Genomic DNA, 23087 nt, shown 5'->3' with positions numbered 1-23087 from the left:
CCCCAGATGTTCTCTGTTGTGATGCTGCAGGCAGCTGTAGTGCCTGGTAGCTGATCTACCTACTGTATTTTTTATAAGGAGCAATTCCCTGCTTATATCCTCTTCATCTAGGCCACTGTCTCCTTGATGTTTCTGTCCCTCTGAAACCAGTTATATTGGTGACTGTGTCCTCTTTTGTTTTCATTTCTCTGTGTGCTAATTCCTCATTGTCCCTCAAGCTCTCCAGCCCTGCCTTCATCATTGTTTGCTGTTCTGCATTGCTGTGTGCATTGTATCCCCTGATCTCTTTCTGGTACAGAGCTTCCCAGAACGAGCTGGGGTTGTTGATCAGGTGAAAACTCACCATATCGAGAGCTCTCTAAGCTGGCTTTCTGGCCAGCTCCCCTCTTTATTTACTGCTATCTCCACTGCACTTGACAAAGTCTGGCTCGTTCTCTTTCTCTTCAGGGATCACGGGTAGATTTTGTGTTATTTGCCAGACTCTGCCTGGAAGGGCAGAATGCAAAGGTGATTGACAGTTCCTTCTTTCACTGCTCTCAGCCTCCCACAAAATATGATTTGTAGGGTGTCTTCCTGGCCTTCAGGTGCAGCAGAGAGATCTGTGTAAACCCCTGTTGGCTTGGCCAACAGTGTTTATAAAACAGTGACAGCTCCTCCTGGCTTGGTGCTCTGACAATACCGTAACTTCTTGCAGCACCAGTGGTGGCAGAAACATGGGTTGGTACTGGTTTTTGTTGCTGCTGCATCACCTTTGGACTGAGGAGAGTCTTGCTAGATAATTTAGGTAACTGGCAGCCTGAAAATCTCAGCCAGTACTACCCGCAGGAATGTGTCCAGCAAATTGTTTACAGAAGTCTGTTGTTGCTTTCCCATCAAGGCCGCTACTTGTAACACCTCTCTGTGTCCTCTCCAGGCTTTACTAGCACGGAGGGGAAGTTCTGATTTTTGCCAGACAGGGAAGTCAAAATTTAGCAACAGTAGCTCCTATTGCTCCTTCTAAACACTGTTCCCCTTATGCAGCCTGCATGCATTTCTTTGCTGTTGGTATCTTTCTCCTGAGAGCAGCAGCTGTCTTGCTATCCTTAGGAGCAACCTGGCTAGCAAGGACTGGGAGGCAAGGAGGAAACAGTCCTGAGCTGTGGCTTTCTCTCCCACTGAGCAGAAGCCCAAGGACACTTGTTGGAGCAGGGACACCTCTTCAAGTAAACATCCTTAGTGTTGAATGCAGGTGACAATGCCTTTAGCACATTCCTGGCTTCCCATCATAACTTGAGGTCTGAATCCAGGCCACAAAGAGGTGAAGCGTATTGAGTCATATAGGCATGACTGAATCTGAAATGTTTTGGGATTCATTTTTTGGACCACTGAGTGCATATTACTGCTAGTGGTCATAATTCTTTGTATTCCAGTTGAAGGGGTCATTGACAACATCACCTGTGAGGTGACAATGTTTTGGATGTTGGACACTTCAAAGCCACAGTCATGTCACGGTACAGAACATGATGTTGAAACCTCAGCTGGTGGAGTGCCTGAGTCCTTGAGTTTGGGACAGCATCACACGGCTGCTATGAAAACCTGGGCTACTTTATCTTGCCTTCTCTGTTCTCTTTCCAATTCCCATCCTAGTGAGCGATCTTGGAGAAGCTTATCTTTGTTCCCTGTGAGATGCTCATTCCCTGGCTATGCCATGTTTTTGGGGATGAACCCTCTGAATCATTAGGGTTCTCTGTTCCAGATTCCAGATCCTGTTCTTGCAGCAATTCTCACTGTCACGACCTACATGTCTGGTGGAGCTAATAGCCCCCAAGCAGAGTTCAGTTTTCTGTGCCATGTATGCAGAGCCTGAGAATCAGGTCCTTTCCCATAGAATGTGTCTGCTCCTTAGATAAACTACCCCTATTTTATAGGGGCAAGGGTCATGGCAGCACAGGCTTATAGAGTTGTGGGACTCGTCTCTAAGAGGAGTCAGCATGAGCTGCTGCTGCTTGTGGGCTTTGGATGAAGGCTGTGACTGCTCTGCCAGGGCACCTGAAAGCCGTGGGTACTCTTCCAGATTTTTAACAGTCTTTCAGTTAAGACTACCCAGAGTAAGTACTGGGTTATCTGGTTTCTGGGTCTGTCTGTGTCCCTACCCTGTCTGTTCTGTGTTTCCTTGTGCTGACTGATATGTCTTCATTGTTGATGTCAGTTTTTGCTGTGGGATGGAGATATCCACAGGCAAATGTTGAGAAATGCCTGTGTCAAAGAGATGCTGGACAACTTCCTTCTTGCAAAACTGAAATACCACAGCCTTCAGCCAGACCCATCTTCCCAGAGGCCTTTTTTAATCAAAAAATTCCTGGTCAGCATGTGAGGGTTAACTAGAAAGGGAAGCTTGAACTCAGGGCTATAAATAGGGCCTGTATTCTCCTAACCTGGCATTTACTTTCTAGTGCCATTAAAGATGATGAAAGATTGCATAGTTCAATTTCTGTCCTCAGTGCACCATTAACTCTCACCTACTTACCCCGCAGTGGGGAGCTGGGCTCCTTCCCTAGAAAGTTGCCTCCCACATCCTTGATCCGACATCTGTTGCAAGGTGCCATTGTTTTTTCCACTGACTCCCTGTTTGGTGTTTCTCATGGAGTATATACACATAAAGTATGCACAGGTTTGAGAGATACTGCTCTCAGCTCTGCTATAAACTGCTTGTCACTCTTCAAAACCCACCTCAGCTGCTGAGGTGTGCACAGTAGGTATAAAGTTGCCCAGAGGTTTTATGAAATATGGTTTGCAGGGTATAGCAGCCTATGTCCGAGGGAGAATGGTGGTGTGTCACTCTCCTACTGCTACTAGGATGTGTTTGAAACATCCGGGAGGAGGTTAGGTTGTTACTGCAGTGTCTGAGGTTCTTCAGATCAGAGTCAAATGTTAGGTGTGTTCTCCAGGTTTGCTTTCTGTATGAATTTGTGTAGATAGTGACTGATTTAAAACAAGCTGAAATCTAAAACCAACAGTAAACTAGTCATGAGATGGTTCATAACTTTCAAGTCAGCATCACCAGGCTAGAGGAGGCCTTCAAGGTGTCCAGAATAAGTACTTTCTTGTCAGAGAGGCCGAAGGTAGACCTGAACCAAACACCCTGCTCCAGTATCCCTCCCTCTCCCCTTCCAGGTCTGACCAGCTTTGTGATCTTTGCTCAGCTCCATTATCTACTGCAAAGGCCAGATCCTGCTGCATTTGCTTTCCTTTTCATGCCCTGAAAGTCAGTTATGGCCAGTGATTGTACTTCTGAGGGACTGCAGAGGCCCTGGAAGACAGGAGGCAGAGGTGCGCTGACCGGAGACGTGCAGCGGCTTCTGCAGCAGGCCTGGGAGCCAAGGGAGAGGATGAGGCCAGGAAGGCACAGTCAGAACAACAGGCAGGGAAGGTCGCTGTTACACAGCGTGATGGGGTGAGAAGGATTTGTGCAAGTTTAAGGGGCCGAAGAGGATGTTAAATCAGCTGAGACTGGCCTTTAGTAGATAGGAGATTAGGTTTGGAATCTAGAAATACAAAAAGAAGGTGGCAGAGAAAAGGAAGAGGGAGCAGGAGATGATAGAAAATAAAGCCTGGATTATTCACTGAAGAAACAGGGCAACAGAGCCCTGCATATGCCTCAGATCTCCAGACGTGTTTCTGGCAGAATATCTATTTTCTGAATTCAAGATAAGGTTGATTAGATCCATTTGGCTGGACTGAATGGTATCATCAAGCATACTGGTCCCTTTCAGTGGGCAAATGTGTAAGAGTAAGAAGCTGCTTGCGGGGTTGAGCCAATTGGCTGAAATCTGCAAATTTAAACCAGGGACAGAGTTACTCCTGCGGGAACTGGGAAGATGTCATTTCCCCCAGCAGACTGAAGGTGGATCAATTGACACGTGCACAGATGTGCACCCTTCCCTCTCGATTCCTGAGCTTAGAGTGCAAATCAACTGTTGAATGCCCTCCATCTTTCTGCCAAATCTCCTGATCCTTCCTTCCTAGAGAGTCAGTTTTCAGATCCAGTTTCTTTATCAGCCCCAGCTTCCTAGCATAATCTTGCTATGACCCTATTAAGATCATTTCTCCATTTAGGACCAAATGCTGGAACCCAGGTTAATCTCAAGAGGCCCAAGGAAGGCAGGGGAGACAAACACATGATCTGGAGGGAGAAGAATGTGGTTTTTCACCAGCTCTCAGAGAGGCAAGGAATTCCCCTCCTGACCTGTGTGGAAAGGGAATACATGAAGCAGCCTTGAGGAAGGGGGATCAGAACGAGCCTGGGAATGGGAACCTCTGGGCAGTTTTAAGTCTGTGATGGGGATGAAGGTGAAGCATCAATGGATTGGTTGATTAGATTGATTAGATTAGGTCTTTTTGATTAGATCTTTTTTCTGGCCGGTGCTTTTTTTTTTTTTTTTTGTGCCTTCTGTGGGTTTTTCTCTTGCATACACAGCTATGGGGGAAGGCCTGCCTTTCCGCCTGAAACTTTGCTGCAGGCTTACTTGCTCTAACTGCTCCAACACTTTAATTTCCTCTCCAGCCATTCTGTGTTTCGTGGTGAGCGCTCTGGGGATAACGGCTGGATCTCACCGCCTCTGGAGCCATCGGTCCTACAAAGCCACGCTGCCCCTGCGGATCTTCTTGACTATTGCAAACTCCGTGGCCTTCCAGGTAAGCACCTCCTCCATGTGCTGCTGGTCCTCAGAAGGAAGTGCTCCCCTGAATCTGTGTCTCAGACACAGGGTTCAAGATTAAGTTAGATTAAGATTAAGATAGATCTCTCCTACTACATCTTGTTAGCAAACAACCTGCCTTTTCTTTCTAACGCTGTGGTGCCAGAGTCTGCCTTGTCTTCACCTTATCCCTTCAGAGGGTGGCTGTGAGATGACCTGCTAATGAGGTGGGGGAAGGACTATTCACCAAGGCCAGTGGTAGGAAAGCTCTCCAAAGCAGGAATGTACCCTTCAGTCAAGTACGGTCCCCTGTGCTTGCCCTGGGAGGATCTGTGAAGGAGGTGTGGAAGTGCCAAGTGCTCTCCTGGTGTTCAGGTTGCCTCACCTTCCCCTTGTCGCACTGTTGATAAGGGGACACACATCTGCACAGCCTGGGGAGCCCGTCTGTGGAATTTGCTGCTGCAGAAAGACCAAGAACTTGAGGTTATGCATTTAGGGGGATGCTTCTTTGGTTCAGAAGAATGATGGTTAGGAATAACCCTGTTATTAAGTCATGCCCCTGGCTTCCAGAGAGAGTCATCCCAGGGCAGTGATGTTTCAAGGAGGGGAGGGTTGGGCCTATTCAGAGTGGCCCAAGTGACTGCAGGCAGCTGATAAGCTTCTCAGGATATTGCTTAACCACTCACGGGAGCACTTCACCATCCACAAAGCAAACAAATTGGGAAGTCCTTAGGGACTGTAAATAGTAGCAGAGATGGCCCTGAAGAAGTCAGAGAGAAAACCCCAATTGGATTGGCACATAAAAAGCGTAGCAGTCTCTTCTGTTTGCTGCTGTGATGCAGCTCTAATGCACTCCATCTTCAAACTGTACTCAAAATGACTTCATACAGGCTTGCGACTGTGTAGGAAGTGCTGGGTAGTGCAGCAGGGTGCAGTACATTCTGCAAGAAGAAGGTGCACAGAAAAGTGCCAGTGCTGTGTCCTTAAATAATTTTCCAGTCGAGGTGTGGGGAGAAGAGTAAAGCCCAAGTGCGACCACCTATTTTAAAGCCATTATCTCTTTGCTCACTGTGTAGCTGTAAAGGATATAATTTCATTGACATGTAAACAGAACAGGGTGGGATTAATTTTTCCAGCTTTGGAAAACTTTCTAAAACACCTTTCACATTCCTGTTCACTGTTAGTACCAAACCAGGGCCTTCCATGAGGAAGAGGAAGGACCAAGCTGTTGATTCCAGCTGCTGGTCCAGCACTCAGCATGGGAACAGGATGGTTGCTTTGTATTGGCCAGTCCCATACAAAAAAACATCTTTCACAGGGTTATAGCGCAGAGGGGAGAAAGAATTTGCCGAGTTATTGCTATAGGGGATAGGAATAGACAAAAATGAGAGACAGATATTTCAGCATCAATAGGAACTAATCCAAAGTTTTACGGAAAATTCATTACCATTCCTCCTGAATTTTTCTTTTAATAGTTGCTTTCGATTAGTTCAAGACAGTTAATCTTCAATTTACCTCATTCCTGTTAGTGGCAGCAGCTCCAAGATCAGACTGATAATTATTAAGGCCAGAGAAGACCACAGATTATCTGAGGTCCTCCAGAAAATGCCTGTTGGCTGTTCAGAGACTTGTGGTTTCAGAGAACTTGAGACTTCTACATCTAGTCAGCTCCTCTACCTGCAAGACCAGGTAGTTGCAGCACAGTAAAAGCTCTTCTAGTTATAGCCTGTAGCTGGATACTCTCAAGGAAGGAGGGTTCTCCTAGGCTTTGCATGCTGATCTGAGAAAGCCAAGGTTGGAGTTAGAGGTCACCACAAACTAAGATCAGCAGAAAAGGTATAAGCTAAATTTTGGATCAAGATTTTGACGTTTCAGCCTTGAGCTCCCTGGTATGCTTGTGTACATGGTGTGATGGAGGTACCATGCTCCAGCTGGGGTACATGATCTCTTTCCAGATTTGTGCCTGCTGCCTCCAGCAGAAGGCATGGTATGTAGAAGTCCTATGTACTTATGAGATTAAAGAGCTGGTTGTGCAGTAGAAGAAATAAGAGGTGTGCTTGGATCTGTTTCTTGTTTCCTAGTATGCTGTAATACATGGCTTTGAGCACGTCAAAATCTTGGTGTAAAGGAACAAATACAGAAATCTATTCTTAAAACTGGCCAATACAAACATTTCTTAATACAAATGATGAAAACTGACATTTTCCAAATCGTATTGATTTTGCAGATTAAACTGAATGGGTAAAGGGGCCGAAAGGGATGATTTTTGGTAATTGTCACTGAAGTGGTGTGTTTATTCTATTTCTAAAGTGGGACCTGCCTTTTAAGATAATTTGATTTCCAAGAAAACTAAAAAAGGCCCCCAAGTTAAACAGATTTGGCAATCCCACGAAAAGTAAGGCAGGTTGACCCATGGAAAGTGTCAATGTGGAGGGAAGGGGCAAGTTGGTCAATCCCAGCTGGCAGCATGTAGGGACAGGGACAAATGACCAATAAGTGCTGAGTGTGTGAGGGAGGAGGCATTGACTGCCCAATTGGGACCAGCTATTGCAGGGGTGGGGGAACAAATGGACCCATCAGAGCCTGTGGTGCTGTGGAGGATGTGCAAACATTGATTTGAATAATAATAAAAGAGAAAAAAGAAGGCCCACCAAAGAAACAAATTTTGAAGACAATTAAAATGGTTGAGAAAAGAAGATCAACCAAAAGAAGATCCAATGCCTGCCAAAAGTCAAAGAAAACAAACAAAAACAATCAAACACTAAAGAAAGATAGCATGACCAATACAAGTTCATGTCAACAGGATTTAGTTGTCTAAACGTTTTAGGCCCTTTTGTTACTTTGAAGGGATCATTTCTAGCCTTGGCCCTAAGTCTCTGCTCCCCTTGCCTTGCAGAATGACATCTACGAGTGGGTCCGGGACCACCGCGTCCACCACAAGTTCTCTGAGACAGACGCAGACCCCCACAACGCTATGCGGGGCTTTTTCTTCTCCCACATCGGCTGGCTGCTGGTGCGCAAACACCCAGACGTCATCGAGAAGGGCCAGAAGCTGGACCTGAGCGACATAAAGGCCGACAAAGTGGTGATGTTCCAGCGGAAGTGAGTTCTGGGGAGAGCCCCAGCACAGAGGTGGGTGGGGTGGGGTGGGCTGGGGAGCACAAGCACCTTTGATGGAGCACAGAGGGGACTGAGGGTGTCACGAGAGAAACGTGAGTCTTTGGTCTGCCTGAGCCTTTGCTGTGGAATGAGCTCTGTGAGAAATCAGCCGTGCCTCTCCTGCAGGATGTTTTTGGGAGCTGGTGCTGCTGCCAGCCCTCCTACACCCCTTTCTCCCATAGTACCTCGCCAGCAGCGGGCTGAGTTTCCCACCACAAAGCACCTTCACACCTGCTTGCCCCCAGCCCAGCTGCTGCTTTGGCTGGCCCAGAGCCCACCCGCGGGTGCCTCCAGGCCATCCTTGGAGGAGCTGTGGTACGCTTTCCAGGTCGTGCCTCTGCCTCTCTCCCACCAGTATGCTGGAAACGGTGTGGTGAAAGGGGAGTTGAAAATGGGGACGTGAGAGGGGCAGTCACTGGGAAGGACAGTCTTGATTCACTCATGCCTCTTGTGTGGGGTCTCAGCTTGTCTGCAGCTGTACTGGGGCTAATCCCCAGAGGAGGCGAGCCTATCACCAGGTCTGCAGGGATGGGAAACTGAAGTCTCCAGGAATGGCTTCTGTGTGTTCAGGGTGAAAGATGCAGGGCTCAGGGTTGAGGTATTTCTGCACTTGATTTTCCCCGTATAGCTCAGGCAAGCGTGAATCCTCCAAATGGAGGACTGAACCAGCCCTGCCTCTGCCACTGAACCATTTTCTCCTGGTCCCTTCCTTTCCAGATACTACAAGCCCTCGGTGGTGTTGCTGTGCTTCACCCTGCCCACTGTAGTGCCCTGGTACTTCTGGAATGAATCCATCGTCATCAGCTTCTTCATTCCAGCCATCCTGCGCTACACCATAGGGCTCAACGCCACTTGGCTAGTGAACAGTGCTGCTCACATGTTTGGCAACCGGCCGTACGATCAGAACATCAACCCACGGGAGAACCCCCTGGTCAGCCTGGGGGCCCTAGGTACGTTCAGTGTCCATGTCTTTCACTTCCTTGGTGCTGTAGCTGTTCATGGGAATTTCTGTGAATCCAGGTGTCCCCATTTCTCCTGCAACCTTCCCCTCCAGCCCTGCAGTTTTTGCATGTGGGGATGTTTCCCAAACTGGTCACTAAGTACATAAGGGCAGTGGGGTTATCAGCTTCCACCAGCCTTTCTGCAGCCTGGAAAGGGCTCTGTTACACTTAGCACCTCCTTATCTCAATAGCAATATTTTATTTACCCTGCTCCAAGGTCTCTCCGCCCCGTTTACCAGGCTGAAAAACTTGTGCTGCACTCCCTGTTTATCTCTCTTAGACTTCTGTATTGAAAGACAGCAGACACATATTTGGACATATTCTTAGGGCAGCTGGTGATTTTTGGGGTACTTGAGGATGAGATGAGACAGATCTCATGTGTTTTGTGAAGTTTTGGGAACCTAGGAAAGTATATCCTAGAGTCAGCATTTGCCCTCATCTGTTCTCCCAAACCCATGTCTCAGCTGTTTTGCATCCCTGTACATTAGCGGGTCTGCATTGATTACCACCACTGAAAGATCTGCTCCTGGATTTTTAGTAGGCAGGAATTTGAACTGCAGAGAGCCAGGGGTTAGGAACAGGAGTCCAGGCAGTGTCACTGAAGGTGTGAACACTGAAGCCCGCCTTGACACTCTCCAAAGCAGAGGGTAGCTGTCTAGGGTAGGTTGCTTAGTAGAAGTCTGTCTGCATTACTGCCATCTGGAAATGCCCTTTGGATTTTGGCATTAGGACTATTGGTGCTGTAGGATTATTGATTGGCCTCTCCCGGCTTGTCATGGACTTGCTGCAGGTCTAGCTGGTAGCTCAACCTGTACTAGGAGGTTTCTCATAGTGGCAGAGGAAAAGGCATTAGCATTCCCCCAGTGAACCAGAGCCTTCTAGGTTCCTTGCAACATGCTTGTTTTCCTGCAAAGTCCCATTGCTCCTCTATGGCTGTCATTGCATCTTTTGGGCCAGCCCAGGCTTCTTCCAGTGCTGGGCCATGCCCAAATGAGATGGGGTGGATCGCAGAGAGAACTAATTTGGCTGAGAGGAGAAAGCAATCTAGAGTCAATACAGAGTCTGTTCCAGGAATGTAGTGCTTTGGGCCAAGTGAAAGGGGCCCTAACCGCTAACTTTAGAGCCCTCCAACATCCTCTCCCTGGTCTTATTTTGCAGGAGAAGGCTTCCACAACTACCACCACACCTTCCCCTATGACTACTCTACCAGTGAGTTTGGCTGGCGTTTCAACTTAACCACAGCCTTCATTGACCTCATGTGCCTCCTGGGGCTGGCCAGCGATCGTAAGAAGGTCTCCAAGGAGGTCATCCTGGCTCGGAAAATGCGGACTGGAGATGGGAGTCACAAGAGCGGCTGAGTTCCTACTCCCCTTCTCGCACACATCCACACCTCTCCTTCCTCCTTTTTTTCTCCCTTTCTCCCTTCCTGACCCCTCCGAACACGCTGGACAAAGGTTTAATGTTCTGTTTACTAACTACTGAATAATGCTACCAGTTTGCTTAAGATAACGATAATGAGTTTTAACCCCCTTCCACACTGTATTTTACGTGATGTATTTAAGATCTGGAGCTCCGCCTTTGTAACGCAAGGCCACCCCTTTCCCTCCTCCCCTTTTCGTTCTCCTCTCTAACCCCTCTGCCCTGTCTTCTGCTTTACTTTGTCCCTGCCTCCCCCGGTGGAGGAGCCGGTAGGAAGCAGCCCGGCCATTGCAGCTGGCTGTACCACGGAGCTGAGGGATGCCGGTACCAGCCAGCTGAAGAGTTGAGCCAAAGTCAGTGACCCTCTCCCCAAAACTCCCTCCCCTCCTTCCTCTGTCCCTCCTCCTTTCTCACGGGTTGCTGACACTTGGCATGGCCAAACCGCTCCCTGAGATGAGCAGCCCCATCCCCTTCCCTTGCCATCGGGTGTAGAGCGTGGGGAGTTTGCCTTCCCATCCCTGCCTCTTTGGCTGGAGGGAGGAGAGCCCCAAGAGTCTCTGAGAGCTCCAGGCAGGTCTGCTGGTGGCCGTGGGCACCACCAGGGGAGCCTCAGCGGCCTTACGGCCTCCTCCCTCTGGCGTGTCCCACGGGGCTGGAGGCAGAGCCTGGCTCGGGGCCGCACAGCCCCTTTGGAGAGCCGCAGAGCGGAGGGGACGGAGGGCTGTGCCACCGGCCTCGGGTGGCTTTGTTGGGCGCTGCCGAGACTGTGCCAGCAAACGGGACTGTGCCAAAATGGAGAAGGGGAGAAGGATGTAAACCAAAGCTCCACCGAGGTGTTAAGCTGCTTTATGTGCTGGAGGAACAGGGTCCCCACAGGGTGGCAGGTAGACGTCCTGGTGTCCGTGCATGTCCCGTGGGTATGCCTGTGCTGCGTGCAGGGATGCAGGGGACAGGGACAGCGTGGCGAGGGAGTGCCTGCGGGCTCAGGAAGGGGTGAGGACGTCTTAGAGGACCGATGGAGCAGGTATCTCTGTCCACGTGGGCTCTGCTCGGTCGATTAACAAGTGCCTGACAAACACCGAGACGGAGCCAGGCGGCGAGGAACCAAGGTGGCTTGCAGCCCTCAGCCCCTTGAGGGATGGGGGTGCGCTCCCAAGAGAGCATGGGAAGAGAAAGCAGCTCCTCCTCAGTCCCTCAGTTTGCCTCCCAGACCCTCGCGACCGCCACCTCACTCCTCAGTCTGGAGAGCACGCCGCTCGTCCGCCACGTGGGCAGCGCGGGTGGCTGAGGCAGCTTAAAGGTCGGTTATATCACTGGGGCCCCGAGACAGTGTGGGCAAGCAGCTGAAGGGTGTGTTGGGAAAAAGAAGTCCTCGTGGGTGTTGTTTCCTGCAAATTGCAGAGACCGCAGCTGGAGTTCAGGCGGTTGGGCTTTTGGTGCAGTGGCCCCGAGCCCCTCACCAGGCTGAATGTGCTTTTTATTTCCCTTTTAACTCCCCATATCATTATCCACTTTTATTTTTTGCTATTAGTTGTAGCAATAGTATCTGTTGTGTTGCTTAAACGCATCAATGGAGCTGGAGGAAAGCACGAGAGGTGACCAGGAAGGGGTGATGCTGGAGTGGGGTTTGTGGCGTCTCCCTTATTTTGGGGGCAGGCAGGGCAGAGGGGGCACAGGTGCCCAGTTCCTTGCCCTGCTCTGCCACGTAGCAGCCAGGCAAGCCTCGCTGGAGCAAGCCTCTGCAGCTTTGCTTTCTCCTGCTGCTGTGATACACACCAGGAACCAGGACAGCTCTGTGATGCTCTCCTTAACTCTCCTTAGCTTGATACTCAGAAAAGCAGTCCTCCTCTCCTTTCACCTCCCTGCCACAGCCTTGTTACTGCTCATCACCAGGACCCTTCAGGGCTCTGAGCCACCGGGAGAGATGTGGTCTCCGGCTGAGAGATGTGATGGGAGGATGGAGCAGGGAGCCCTTTGGCTCCTGGTGTTCTAAAGGCAGGCGGCAGCTGGCTGGAGGCAGCATCCTTACGGCCCCCCTTGCTCTGCAAAGGGGTTGTGGCTATAACTCTATCCTACCATTTAAAAAAAAAAAAAACACCAACAAAACAAAACTTAAAAAAGGAGAAACGGTTAGCTCTGAAACTGTGGGCTGACTTCGCTTCCATCTAAACCCCTGCGAGGTCCTGGAAGTCTCCGGAGAGGATGAGTTTGCTCCAGCCAGTAATTTGAAAGGGGTTTGGGGAGGGGAGAAGGTGAGGAGAACAATTTCCTTGCTCCTGGTGCCCTTAGCGTGTTGTGTGATATACCCTACAGTAGAGAAGCGTGCCGTGACATGCTGCAATATCTCTCATCCTCTCAGCAGAGAAGCAAGGTTTGACATCAAGGATTCCTTTCAGATTTCAAGTGCTGATTTGGGTCCAGAATCTGGAATTAGGGTGGAAGCTGAGGAGCAGTAACCAAACAGTCCTGGTGTTTGCCCAGTCACTTTAAAGGTAGATTGGCAAATATCTCTGGGTGCCTTAAATCTTTCTTTAATATACATAGGAGTATTGACAGCTATTTGCCGTTTTTTTTTTTTTTTTTTTTTTTTTGCTGAATTATGAACATTCGAGGGGTTTCTTAATTATTTAATTGCCTACATTGAACTGTGGGTGCAGGTGATTTTGAATGTATGAGTTAGAAATTTTTGTTAGATTAAGAAACAGATACAACACTTTAAGTAGAACTTTGATATATATATATATCTATATATACACCTATAAATATATATATATATTTTTGGTGGCATGTTTGTATCCTGGACGCATTGTCTGTATGTTTAGCGTAAATGAGTCCGTGAGAGGTGGTAGTGGATGAGGCAGCAGCGGGACCTCATGACTAGAGCTTCTAGTTCTCCTGGGCTCTGCTCCCAGGTAAGCTACTTGCTCACTGCGTGCTTTTGGACAAAGTCACTTAAAAAAAAACAACAAACCTCTCTGTGCCTCAGTTTCCCTGTCTGAAACACGGGGCTACACCCTGCCTCTCCAGGGCGCGGGGAGCAGGAGGAGGCAGGCGTACCACACGCACACCGATGCCGGCGGAAGCATTTGTTTTCCAAGACCGTTCCCAGTCCTGATGGTATCGTGAAGAGCAGCTGTCCAAGCGTTGGGTGTTCGGGGAAGGACTGGAAAGCTGAATCTGCACATTGTCTAAGCTCTGTCACTGTTGAAATGAGAGTAGGATACGATTTTTCACAGCTTAGGGATTTCTGCATAGTAGTATCTCTGTTTTGTGTACTGGAAAAGAAAAAAAAACTTTTTGAAATAATTTCTACTAATACGGAAACAGACATCTGGTTGTGCTGATCTGAAATTTTATTTGTTCATAATAAAAATGTTACTTTAAGGCGTGTTGGGCTGGTGACATGGCGGGCTGGGTGAAGCGCGAGAGCTCCCGCCGGGGCTACACGGTCCCGTTTCCCAGCGCCTCCTCCCTTCCACGAGCAGCAGGAAAGGGCAGAAAAACCTCTGCCTCTCTAAGCGCGGTGAATGAGCGGATTATAATGGCTTTCATACTCCAGCGCACGGCGGTGGCCGGGCACGCCTGCTGCTGCAGAGCCAACTGCCCGCGCCGCCGGGTTACTGCAGGTTACCTCCAGCCGGGGCCCGGTGCCAGGGCCCGTGGCTGACGGATGTACATGCAGCACAACACGTAATACCGGCAGCCTGTCTCTGTGGCCGGGCGCAGCCGCCAGCGCGTCACACGGGTTCGTCAACCTCAGCCAGGGGGAATTTTCCTCCCGCGAGTGTGCGCACCCCTGCTCTCCCCATCTCTTTTACAGCTGGAGGGAAGCAAAAGGAGAGGGGGGGAATCCCCGAACCAGATATCGCTGTAATTGATGTTCCTTCCCCACTCCCCCACCCATCTGCTGCTTTTGGAAGAAGCAGTGAACAAAATCATCTCCGCATGGCTCCTGCTCGCTCCCTTTGGATGCAAGGGGGTGCAGCGCTGAGGCACTGCTGTGCAAAACAGCAGCCCCTTGCACGCAGCATGCTGAATTCCTCGGTATGGGCCCACGCTTGGGTTTCTAGCTGCAGCTCCTGATGCCTGAAAGCTCTTTGGGTGGGAAGGGCAGAGGCAGAGCCCGGCGAGCCGCAGAGCGTGGGAGCGGGTGCCTGCGGCGGGGAGCAGGGGGTCACCGGGGAGGAAGGGCTGGGCTGCTCCGTGTTCTCCCAGCTGGAGGTGAGCAACCAGGCTGAGCAGCGTGGTGCTGTGCGGCTGTCCTGAGCTGTAACAACAAGCACGTGGAACGCTCTGGCTCTTCAGCTGGTCCCAGAAACACGGCGCTGGAAGTGAGAGAGGTGCAGCTTCTGGTGCCTTGGTGCTCTTTTGATCCGAGCTCTGCGAGCACAACCCCTTCTAAAACAAGCGAGACAGAGGAGGCAAATCTACAAACCCCTTGATTATTCAGCCAAGCCTAAAAATAAAGTTAATGATCCCTCTGCCTGCGTTTCATGAGAGTGGAACTCAGATCTCTGCCTCTCCCTCTTTCTTAAAGGCTGTTATTAAATCCCCTGCTCAAAATGTTTTCCTGTACTATCAAGCCCTTCAGCACTGCCAGCTCAGCACTTTGAGCTGGTTGCCTGGAAGTGTCCCACGCACGATTCCAGTTCCTGGTTCCCCATGTAATCTATGAATTAGGGGTGCCATCGCGACGCGCCCCAGCGCTGCCTCCCCGAAAACCTCGCACCGGCCGGGGAAGGGACGGGTTAACGAGGCAGCCAGCCCTGCTGGGAAGGGGAGGACGGGGAAACAAGCGGCCGCTTGTTCGGCACCCGGCGCAGGGAGGGAGGCAGCGGCCAGGTGGAGGCTCCGCAGCCCCTTCGGCGAGCACAACGCGCAGGAGATGCCACCGCGGCCCCTGCGCACACCCCTCCCGGGCATTGGCTGGGCCGCCCTCCAAGGCTGACGGTGCTTTAAAAAAAAAAAAAAAAGAAAATTTAAAAAAAAAAAAAAAAAAAAAAGAGGCTGAGTTTCCGCGGAGGTTACTGCCGGTCAGGCCGGCCTCCAGCAGCGTGCCGGCCGTGTGTGTGCAGCCGCCTGACGCGGGCAGGGCCAATCCGCGGCTCTGCAGCCTTGTCTGATGCTGCCCGGCCCAATCCTTTCATCTCCGGAGGCGCGGGGAGACGGAGACGGAGACGGCCCCGGCCTCTGCCCCGGCCCCGGGGCCTCGCCTCGCCCTCCGCGGGAGGCCCGGCCCCAGCGCCCGGTGCCGGCCGGGGGTCGCTGCCGGGGGGGGGACACCGAGCCCGAAAGCCCCCGGCCCCTGCGGCACCGGGCGGTGCAGCCGTGGGAAACACGGGCAGCTTTTTGTCCTGCGAAAGTGAGCTTTAGGGTCAGCCTTGGGAAGGAAGCACGCGCGGTCCAGGAGGTGAAAATGCAGCCTGGTGTGCACACGGGGCCATACTTCAGCGTGTATACGTAAATACGGACTCCCAAGGATCGGTCACAAAGCAGGACATCTTAGATTTGGGAGAGAGGCTTAAAATCTCGATTTTATACACATAAACGCCACTCGTGTTCTGAATCTGATCCTTTTGTTACTGCATATTTAAAGTTATCTTTGCATAAAAACAAACCCTTGCTTGGAATTCTTAACCAACCAACCAAACAAAAAAAAAAACAACACCTACCTGTAAAACTTTTATTTCTTTTTAAACTATATGCAAAAACACAGCACTTTTCGGAATAAGTAGTATTTCATAACGGAGAGCAGCGTGACGACAGCTGTTACATGCCCATTTGGCTCCGTAACAAACACATCTGCTTGTTTCACATTTTTTCAGCCCGCCTAAAATAGCTTTTTACAAAACCCTGGTCTTTAGCCCTCAAACAGAAAAAATGCCGATCCCTTTTCAAAATGCCTGTGACCTTCAGTCACTTTATAAGCTGACTAAGCCAAATTGTCGTTTTGACTGAACAATTGTAAATACTTCTCCCTTCATATACAGAGAGCTTTGACATTCTGGCTGTAGCATTTACATGGATATCTGAAATACATGGCTTACAAGCCACCAACACAATTCTGGTGACACCTGCCATGTGATTTTTAACACTCAGAAATGAGGAAACTTGCACAGTCATAATATTGCACTTCATCATTGTCTTTTTGAGGTGCCAAGTTAAAAGGTGATGATCCAAATATCAAGTATTTAACTGCCATTTTATCACCTAAAATGGGCTTAACCTGACCCTGAATCCCAAAGCAACTACGCTTAGATGCATTGTTCTCGGGTGACCACCAGGAACTGCATCATTCCAAAAACCAAAATAATTAATTTAAAAATCCTGATGTGTTACAGCTGCGAGAGGTTAGGATGTTTTCCCACCCTGAGCAGGTGTTGGAGCGTCAGGCTGCCCTGCGCTCACCCGCCCAGTGTTCCCCTTCGGCCAAAATTCTTCCAAGGTGACTGGAGTTTAGGTATCTCTTTTCACAGGGCAAAGATGGCGGGGGCAGGTTTCAACAAACTTCAGCAATTTTAACCTTATGTATGAGAGCCACGCTGGTTAAATAAGCATCTTCTATAGTCAAGAGAGACAGGGAGGCGGTTCCCAGGGTGACTCACACCAGCAATCTGAGATACCTGTGTTAGGAAAGGGTGAATCATCCTCTAGTGGTACATCTCTAACTTCTGTATCCAGATACCCAGATCAGTTGCTGGATGCCTGTCTTTTAGATGAGTTTGGCACAATGAGTTCCACTCCTGGATTTTAGCTGTGGAGAGACCTCAGCTCTCCATCAGCGATCCCCCAAAACATGGGCTCTGTGCTCAGCGTGAGCAACGTCATCTGAGGCATCCCTTGAAAGCGGTGGCTTTTGTCTGTGACTCACCTTCCTTGTTTGGGAGCTGAGGAAGTCCAAAATGCCCCAAGAATTATGGGAAACTTGGAAATTTTAGATGTGCTTGGCAGATAAGGGTACATTTTTTCAAACAGGAGATGATAAACTTCTGGAAAATGTTGCCAGTTGCCTGCCAATAGGCAGACAGCACCAGCACGTTCGCAAGGAGTTTAGAGAGACTCACGGGCACCAAGGTCCGTAACCAGATGCTAAGGGCAGAAATGTGCCCTCTGACACACACATGGGTTGTGGACACGGGGCTGATGGTGCAGACCTCAGGCAGGAGCCAGGTTTGCGCACACTCCCTGCACAGCCTCTCTCGTTGCCACCAATGACATGGGGTGAGGTGGACCATTGCTGTGACACGGTACAGGGTTTTTTGGAAAGCTTTACACCGCTGCCAGGTGCTGTAACCTCTCCTCTCATCGCAGCCGCAGTCACAGCATGGGGATACAGAGAGCTGGAATCCCCGCCTCAGGATCCCACCTGGCTCTGAAAACAGCACTCCTATCCTTCCTTGTCGTTCCTTCCAGCTCTTCCAGTTCAGTTCCCCCAGGCTTTGTCCTTAATACTCCAAACTTCTGAGAAGTCCAGCCATCAAATTACCAACATGGTACACAATAAACATCGGATTTTTGGCAATGGAGCTCATAATTCAAACTCATAAATGAATGAGTATGTTCTTTGGACTAATGACCATGTAACATGCTAGGATTGATGTTGTGGAAGATATTGCAGACACATGGGAGTTTTCAGGAAATATCAAGGCTCTTTAAAAGCACTGCTAATGATGCACTAGCTTTGTTTTAATATCCATATGGGATTTATTTTCTGTGTTTGTGAGAATTTTCTTTGTCTCTAATCTCTCCAATTCCCATTCAGCTGAGTCATGTGCAGGCAAAGCATAAGGGAATGTGTGAAAAGTGCATAAAATTGGACATTTCTGTTTTGCAGAAATTACATATACCAGTAAGAGCTTCCGTTTGGATGCAGGATGAACCTGACAGTGGAAAATCAAAGGAAAATCTCCTCGGTCTTTTCAGATTGATTTACAGACGAAGAGCTGGGATTTCCCAGATGTTGTCTGGTTGGTTGTTTTTGAGGGAGTTCTGTCTTTTAGTTTTGAGTGTTTCCCCTCTTTTATTTTAGATTTTGAATCCTTCCATTATAATATATACAATCAGTTCTCTTGCACAGAAATACAGCTGGAAAGTCTTTTCCAAGCAGAAGCTAGAAACATTTCATTTTGAAAATACCCAAACCGCAGCATTTCAATATGGACAGAACAATTTTCTCCCTTTTTCTTTCTTCTTCAAGATGATATTTCTGGTTTCTGGCAGCATTTCAGCTCTGATGGGACCACATTATCCGCTGGCAAGAGGTACCCTCGGTGGAATTTAGCTGGTCAGGAGGATGACGCAGGTTCACACCCCTTAGGCTGGGCCAGCCTGGAGTCTGAGTCACTAACTAATGCATTTACTTGCTTCCCACTCTGCCATTGGCTTCCTCCATGACACTGGGTATGTCTCCTCATCCTCCAGGAACTGGCACAGATGCTGCTTTCCTGCTCCTTAGATTTTCTGCTGTGGTCTCTGGAGAAGAGACTTCACATCTAGCACAGGGGAGCCAGAGTTTGGTTAGGGATGTTTATGGCTGTGGTATGAAACTTGTCTTATCCGCTGCATTTGGAGTTCAGCTGCTTCTGTTTCTGTGATGCTGACAAGGCAGGTCTCCAGGGACTTTGGGTATCCCTCAGCCTCTGAGGAAAACTGGACCCAAACAATATCCCATCCTTTGCTGCTTTAAACTAAACCCTTACCAGAACCCAGTTCCTGTGCAATGAGAGGGCACTGCAGTAAGCACTGAAACAAAAGCACCCCCTCCCAGGAGGTTTTCTGTCAAGAGACTGAAATCATTTGACTGCACATCTAAATATTTAATGCTTTTGAATGGTAGATGGGTCAAGGTACAGCTCTCCTAATATTTGTTCTGTGCCTGCATCCTCATCTGGATGTCCAGAGCTAACGGAACAGCACAGCACAGCAGTAAACGCCTCTGCCATGGGAACTGGAGGCCTTTCATTCCTCAGCAGCACATTTACTGCCAGCCCCTTCCTCTACCTGAGCAGGTACAGCACATACTGCAAGCATCGCTACACGCCTCGCAGGTCGTTGTCAGTAACCACCTCAGCTGAATTTACCTGCCCTGCTGAGTTAGGTTCATTCAGCCCCAGTATCGTGTTGTGCTGTAACAGGTTGCTCCGTGGCTGGAGAAACCCTCCTGCCTCCTGACTGCCATGCTGCCTGGCAGCACATCACTGAGCTGTGCCACAGGCGAATGCTAAGCTCAGCAAATGCTGAGGACAGTCTCTTTGCCCTTTAGTTGCACAATAACGATACATCTCCATTCTGCATGGCCAGCACATACAGACGTTTCTAACCCAAATGTTTGCCTGGGCGTAGCACATGGTGTCAGTGCCAACGGCCTCTGACCTCTGGTCTCCAAGAGGCAGGGCAGATATAGCTTTTCTGGCCTTTTGGCACGAACTTGAGCACAAAGGGCAGTAACACCCACATACTTATAAATGTTCTTGCTGTCCATTGCCATGCTCACATGTATAGGACTGCTCAGGGTATATCAAATAGTAAATATTTACAAGGTCAGGCTGGGATCAGGCACTGTATCTTTCATGCAAACCCCACTTCAGAGCACATTAGCCTGGTATATGTCCTCAGATCCCCTCTGTAAAAGGGCTGCTGTGGAGAAAGTGCTACTTCCCTCAACACGAAGAGCTGGTTCGTGGTCAGGAAGGACCCCAGTGCAGCAGTAAAGGAGAGCAGTGCTCATTTAGACTGTGTGTTAGTTTAAATACAATCCCTTCACCCCTTTAGTTTAAAGATAATTCCCCCATCCTCAGTGAAAAGTCCTGAGATGCTCCAGGCCAGCTGGTGTTGTTAAGGCACCTCTCAGCAGAAGCTCAGATTTACAACTACTGCAAATCTGCCTCCTTTCTCCTGCATTTGGAAATAGCTTTTCCATGGCTGAGAGGACAGGGCTAGGCACCTCTTTGTGTTGAGGGAGACGGGGATGCTGGTGCAAAACTGTTCTTACTGCAAGATAGTGATTACAAGAGTACCATCTATGAGGAACTGGCAGCAGAGGACAAGAAATAACCAAGTTGCTGGAGAGCTTTTGATTGAGCCATCAGGGTAACGTGGGTGGGAGCTTGACAGATAGCAAATGGCACAATAGACACAGCCAGCGATGGCAATCAGTGACATAGGCAAACAATAAAAAAGAGTACCTGGCATTGCAAACCGTAACATAGCACATGCAAAGCAAGATCTGTCAATAAGGGCTGCACATGGCTCCCATTTCCCAAATGGAAGCTCTGCAATAACTGGTAAGGAACCTGACTTTGTGAAACAACCAGCACCACTTATCTTAGCACTTAAATCGACAGCTAGTGGCTCTGCTTTACTGACATGTCAGCTTAGCCTTTTCACACTTTCCTCCTGGTTTATGCATTTTATCATATGAACTGCAAACCACCAACTGTTTTTAATTTCTAGTTGTGTGGAACTTCTGAACACTTTTGATATCTGCCACAAAATACCAGCAATGTAAAGACGTGCAATGTGTGTTAACCTGCACATTGCTGACCTCCCCTCCACCATCACAGGTAACAGCTACCTACACAGCTAGCTGCCAAGCACATCAGCACAACCCTCTCATTTTTCTCCACAAGAAAAAAAAAAGTGTCTAAAGTCATTCCTTCCCCACCACAACATGCCTGAGAGAGGCACAAATTGTTTCTCCATATCAGTTCCTTCTAAAAACCCAACTCCCTCCATTTTCTTGGTTACACCAGCCAGGTCCCCCTGTGGTTCCTGCACAGCTGACCATGACACAGGTCAGAGCACCAAGCTGCTGAGTGATCGGGCAGGCTGGTTTCTCCTCTCCTTGCTGGCTGCTCGAGTCGCACTGAGAGCCAGCCTGCAGTAGGGAAAGGCATGGCCCATGCGATGGTGCTCAGGAGCCTCTTCGGTAGCTCACAGATTTCTTTATTCCAGCGTCCCATAGCCCAACACTTATTCCCAGCCACTTTGGCTGCTCAGGCCAGGAACCTCTTGGAGGTTCAGGCTCCATGGAGGGGAAAAAGTAGGGCTTGAATAAGGAAGAGTTGCAGAGCACTCACCCCTTTCCTCCACTGTGGAGACACCCAAGATGATAATTCCTCTCTCCTGGTTCACTGGCTGGCATTATATTCAGTCTTGCCAACTACGCACAAACTACAGCCCAGGTTTCTTTGGAGACCCTCGCTGTGCAGCCAGGAAAGGTGTTTCCTCCTTCAGCAGCAGACTCCTCTGGGCGAAAGCAAGAGGAGCGAACTGAGACCATTGGCGAAGCTGCCAGACTGAGCCAGTGCCTCTCACAGAGCAGCCAGACTAATTGAGACCTGCTGAAGGAGTAGACGATTTCATTAACCACACATATAGGAAAGCCCCAAGCGAACCTATTCACAAGGAACCAGTGCAGCATGCCATATGGCTAAGATCCCAGAAAGCTCTCCTGGTTTGAAGGCCTGAGCCATCCCGCTCTGCCAGGTTCCCACATAGGGCAGGTGTGTAATTTGCTGGCTGCTTTGTGCCACGTAGTCACTGTGCTCCTCTTAACCCTTCCAGAGCCTGCAAGGAGCTCCCTTCTCCAACCCGCAGCCAGGCTGGACACCCATACGTTACAGCACAGAACACAGCTGGTGGAGAAGGTCATTGCTCCATATATGAGACAGCCAGACCACCTGTAAAAGCCTCTGCGTATCCACATTCGGCTCCAGAGCATCAGAAGGAGTGCCCTGAAATGCTGACATGAGACAAAAATCCATGGATACTATTAAAAGTCAGAAACTAGCATTAGTCTACCTGAACGTGTGTTTAGACCTCTTTAAAGTGTGTAACCAAACCATTTTTTGTCAGAAGGGGAAACAGGAAGGTTAGTAGGATTGGTCACAAGCCCAAGTAAAGGCTTTAAAATAGGAAGGGACATTACATTACATCCCCATGGATGGAGAGATCCAGGGCAAAAAAGTTGTTGCAAAGGGCAGCAAAGGTGGTGGGCAGAACCCAAACAGTCCTCAAAACACCAAGGAGAGCTGTGGCATGGAGGCTTTTCTGAGTCAGGAGGTATGGGATAGAGGCTCTGAGGCCAGCTGGAGATAAACATGGACTTCACCCACAGAAAGATGGAGACAGTAGCATTGGCATGCCCAAGTACTGATCCATCTACCTACCATCCACCTTATTCCCAATGAACTCAAGCTCACCTCATGCCACAATATCATGGACTCTGTCAAGGACATACTTTGGCAACAAGTCTGTGCTGCAGGGGCTGAGTGCTATGCATATTGGTATCTGTCAGAGGCAATGATGCTCCTGATTTCAGCTCAAAGGCATGGGGCTTTTACAGGGACAGACAGCACAGATTTCATTTCAAGTGGGCTGCATGTTCCCCTAGTCCTATCTCCTGGCCAGGTAAGTTTGCCTTCCACCATGCCAGTAAAGCAATGACCTCTGGTGTCATAAAAGCCCCTTTTTGTGCAATTTTGTGTGTAAGTTCTATATGTTTCTATAAATTTGAATGGAGAAATAGTGACAAAGAAACATCACAGGCCAAAGAGAAGAAAGAATTGTGCTAAGAAGATACTATGTGGAAGGATCCCAAGGACTGATTAATTCCGGAGGCTAGTAATCCTGATGAATTCGCAAGAACTGATAAATTTAGACCACCAGAGCCTGATACTGCACACAGCTGCCAGCAGACATTATCATCTACAACAGGTTGTATAACTTCGTTCACACACCCTTGAGGGCGTTGGCTGCTATACGCAGGTGAAGACTACATAGTTATGTGCGCACCTGATGAAACAAAGTGCCCTCCGAAGGAATTTCTAAA

At 49.2% G+C, this 23087-nt stretch overlaps 1 protein-coding gene and 1 long non-coding RNA gene across 27 annotated transcripts in view; one reads left to right on the top strand and one right to left on the bottom strand.

Moving 5' to 3' along the window:
- Window positions 1-13639, top strand: part of SCD (stearoyl-CoA desaturase) — a 20572-nt gene extending 6933 nt beyond the window's left edge. Inside the window, exons 3-6 of the mRNA XM_083844715.1 lie at window positions 4544-4674; window positions 7573-7778; window positions 8553-8785; window positions 9995-13639. Coding sequence (XP_083700841.1) covers window positions 4544-4674; window positions 7573-7778; window positions 8553-8785; window positions 9995-10194 — 770 coding nt within the window. The 3' untranslated portion in view covers window positions 10195-13639. The remainder of the gene's footprint in view (window positions 1-4543; window positions 4675-7572; window positions 7779-8552; window positions 8786-9994) is intronic.
- The window catches only part of LOC310902736, a 25385-nt gene continuing 14597 nt past the window's right edge, over window positions 12300-23087 (bottom strand). For 20 of the 26 annotated variants that reach the window (XR_014586932.1, XR_014586933.1, XR_014586934.1 and 17 more), the window contains one exon: window positions 12300-21597. This is a non-coding gene — a long non-coding RNA (uncharacterized lncRNA). The remainder of the gene's footprint in view (window positions 21598-23087) is intronic. The other 6 variants (XR_014586931.1, XR_014586936.1, XR_014586938.1 and 3 more) reach the window with 2 other exon arrangements.

This window comes from Anser anser, assembly GCF_964211835.1.
Source record: "Anser anser genome assembly, chromosome: 7".
In the NCBI taxonomy this organism is placed as follows: domain Eukaryota; kingdom Metazoa; phylum Chordata; class Aves; order Anseriformes; family Anatidae; genus Anser; species Anser anser.
Note: the sequence above shows the minus strand (reverse complement) of the source record. Positions and strands in the feature narration are given on the sequence as shown.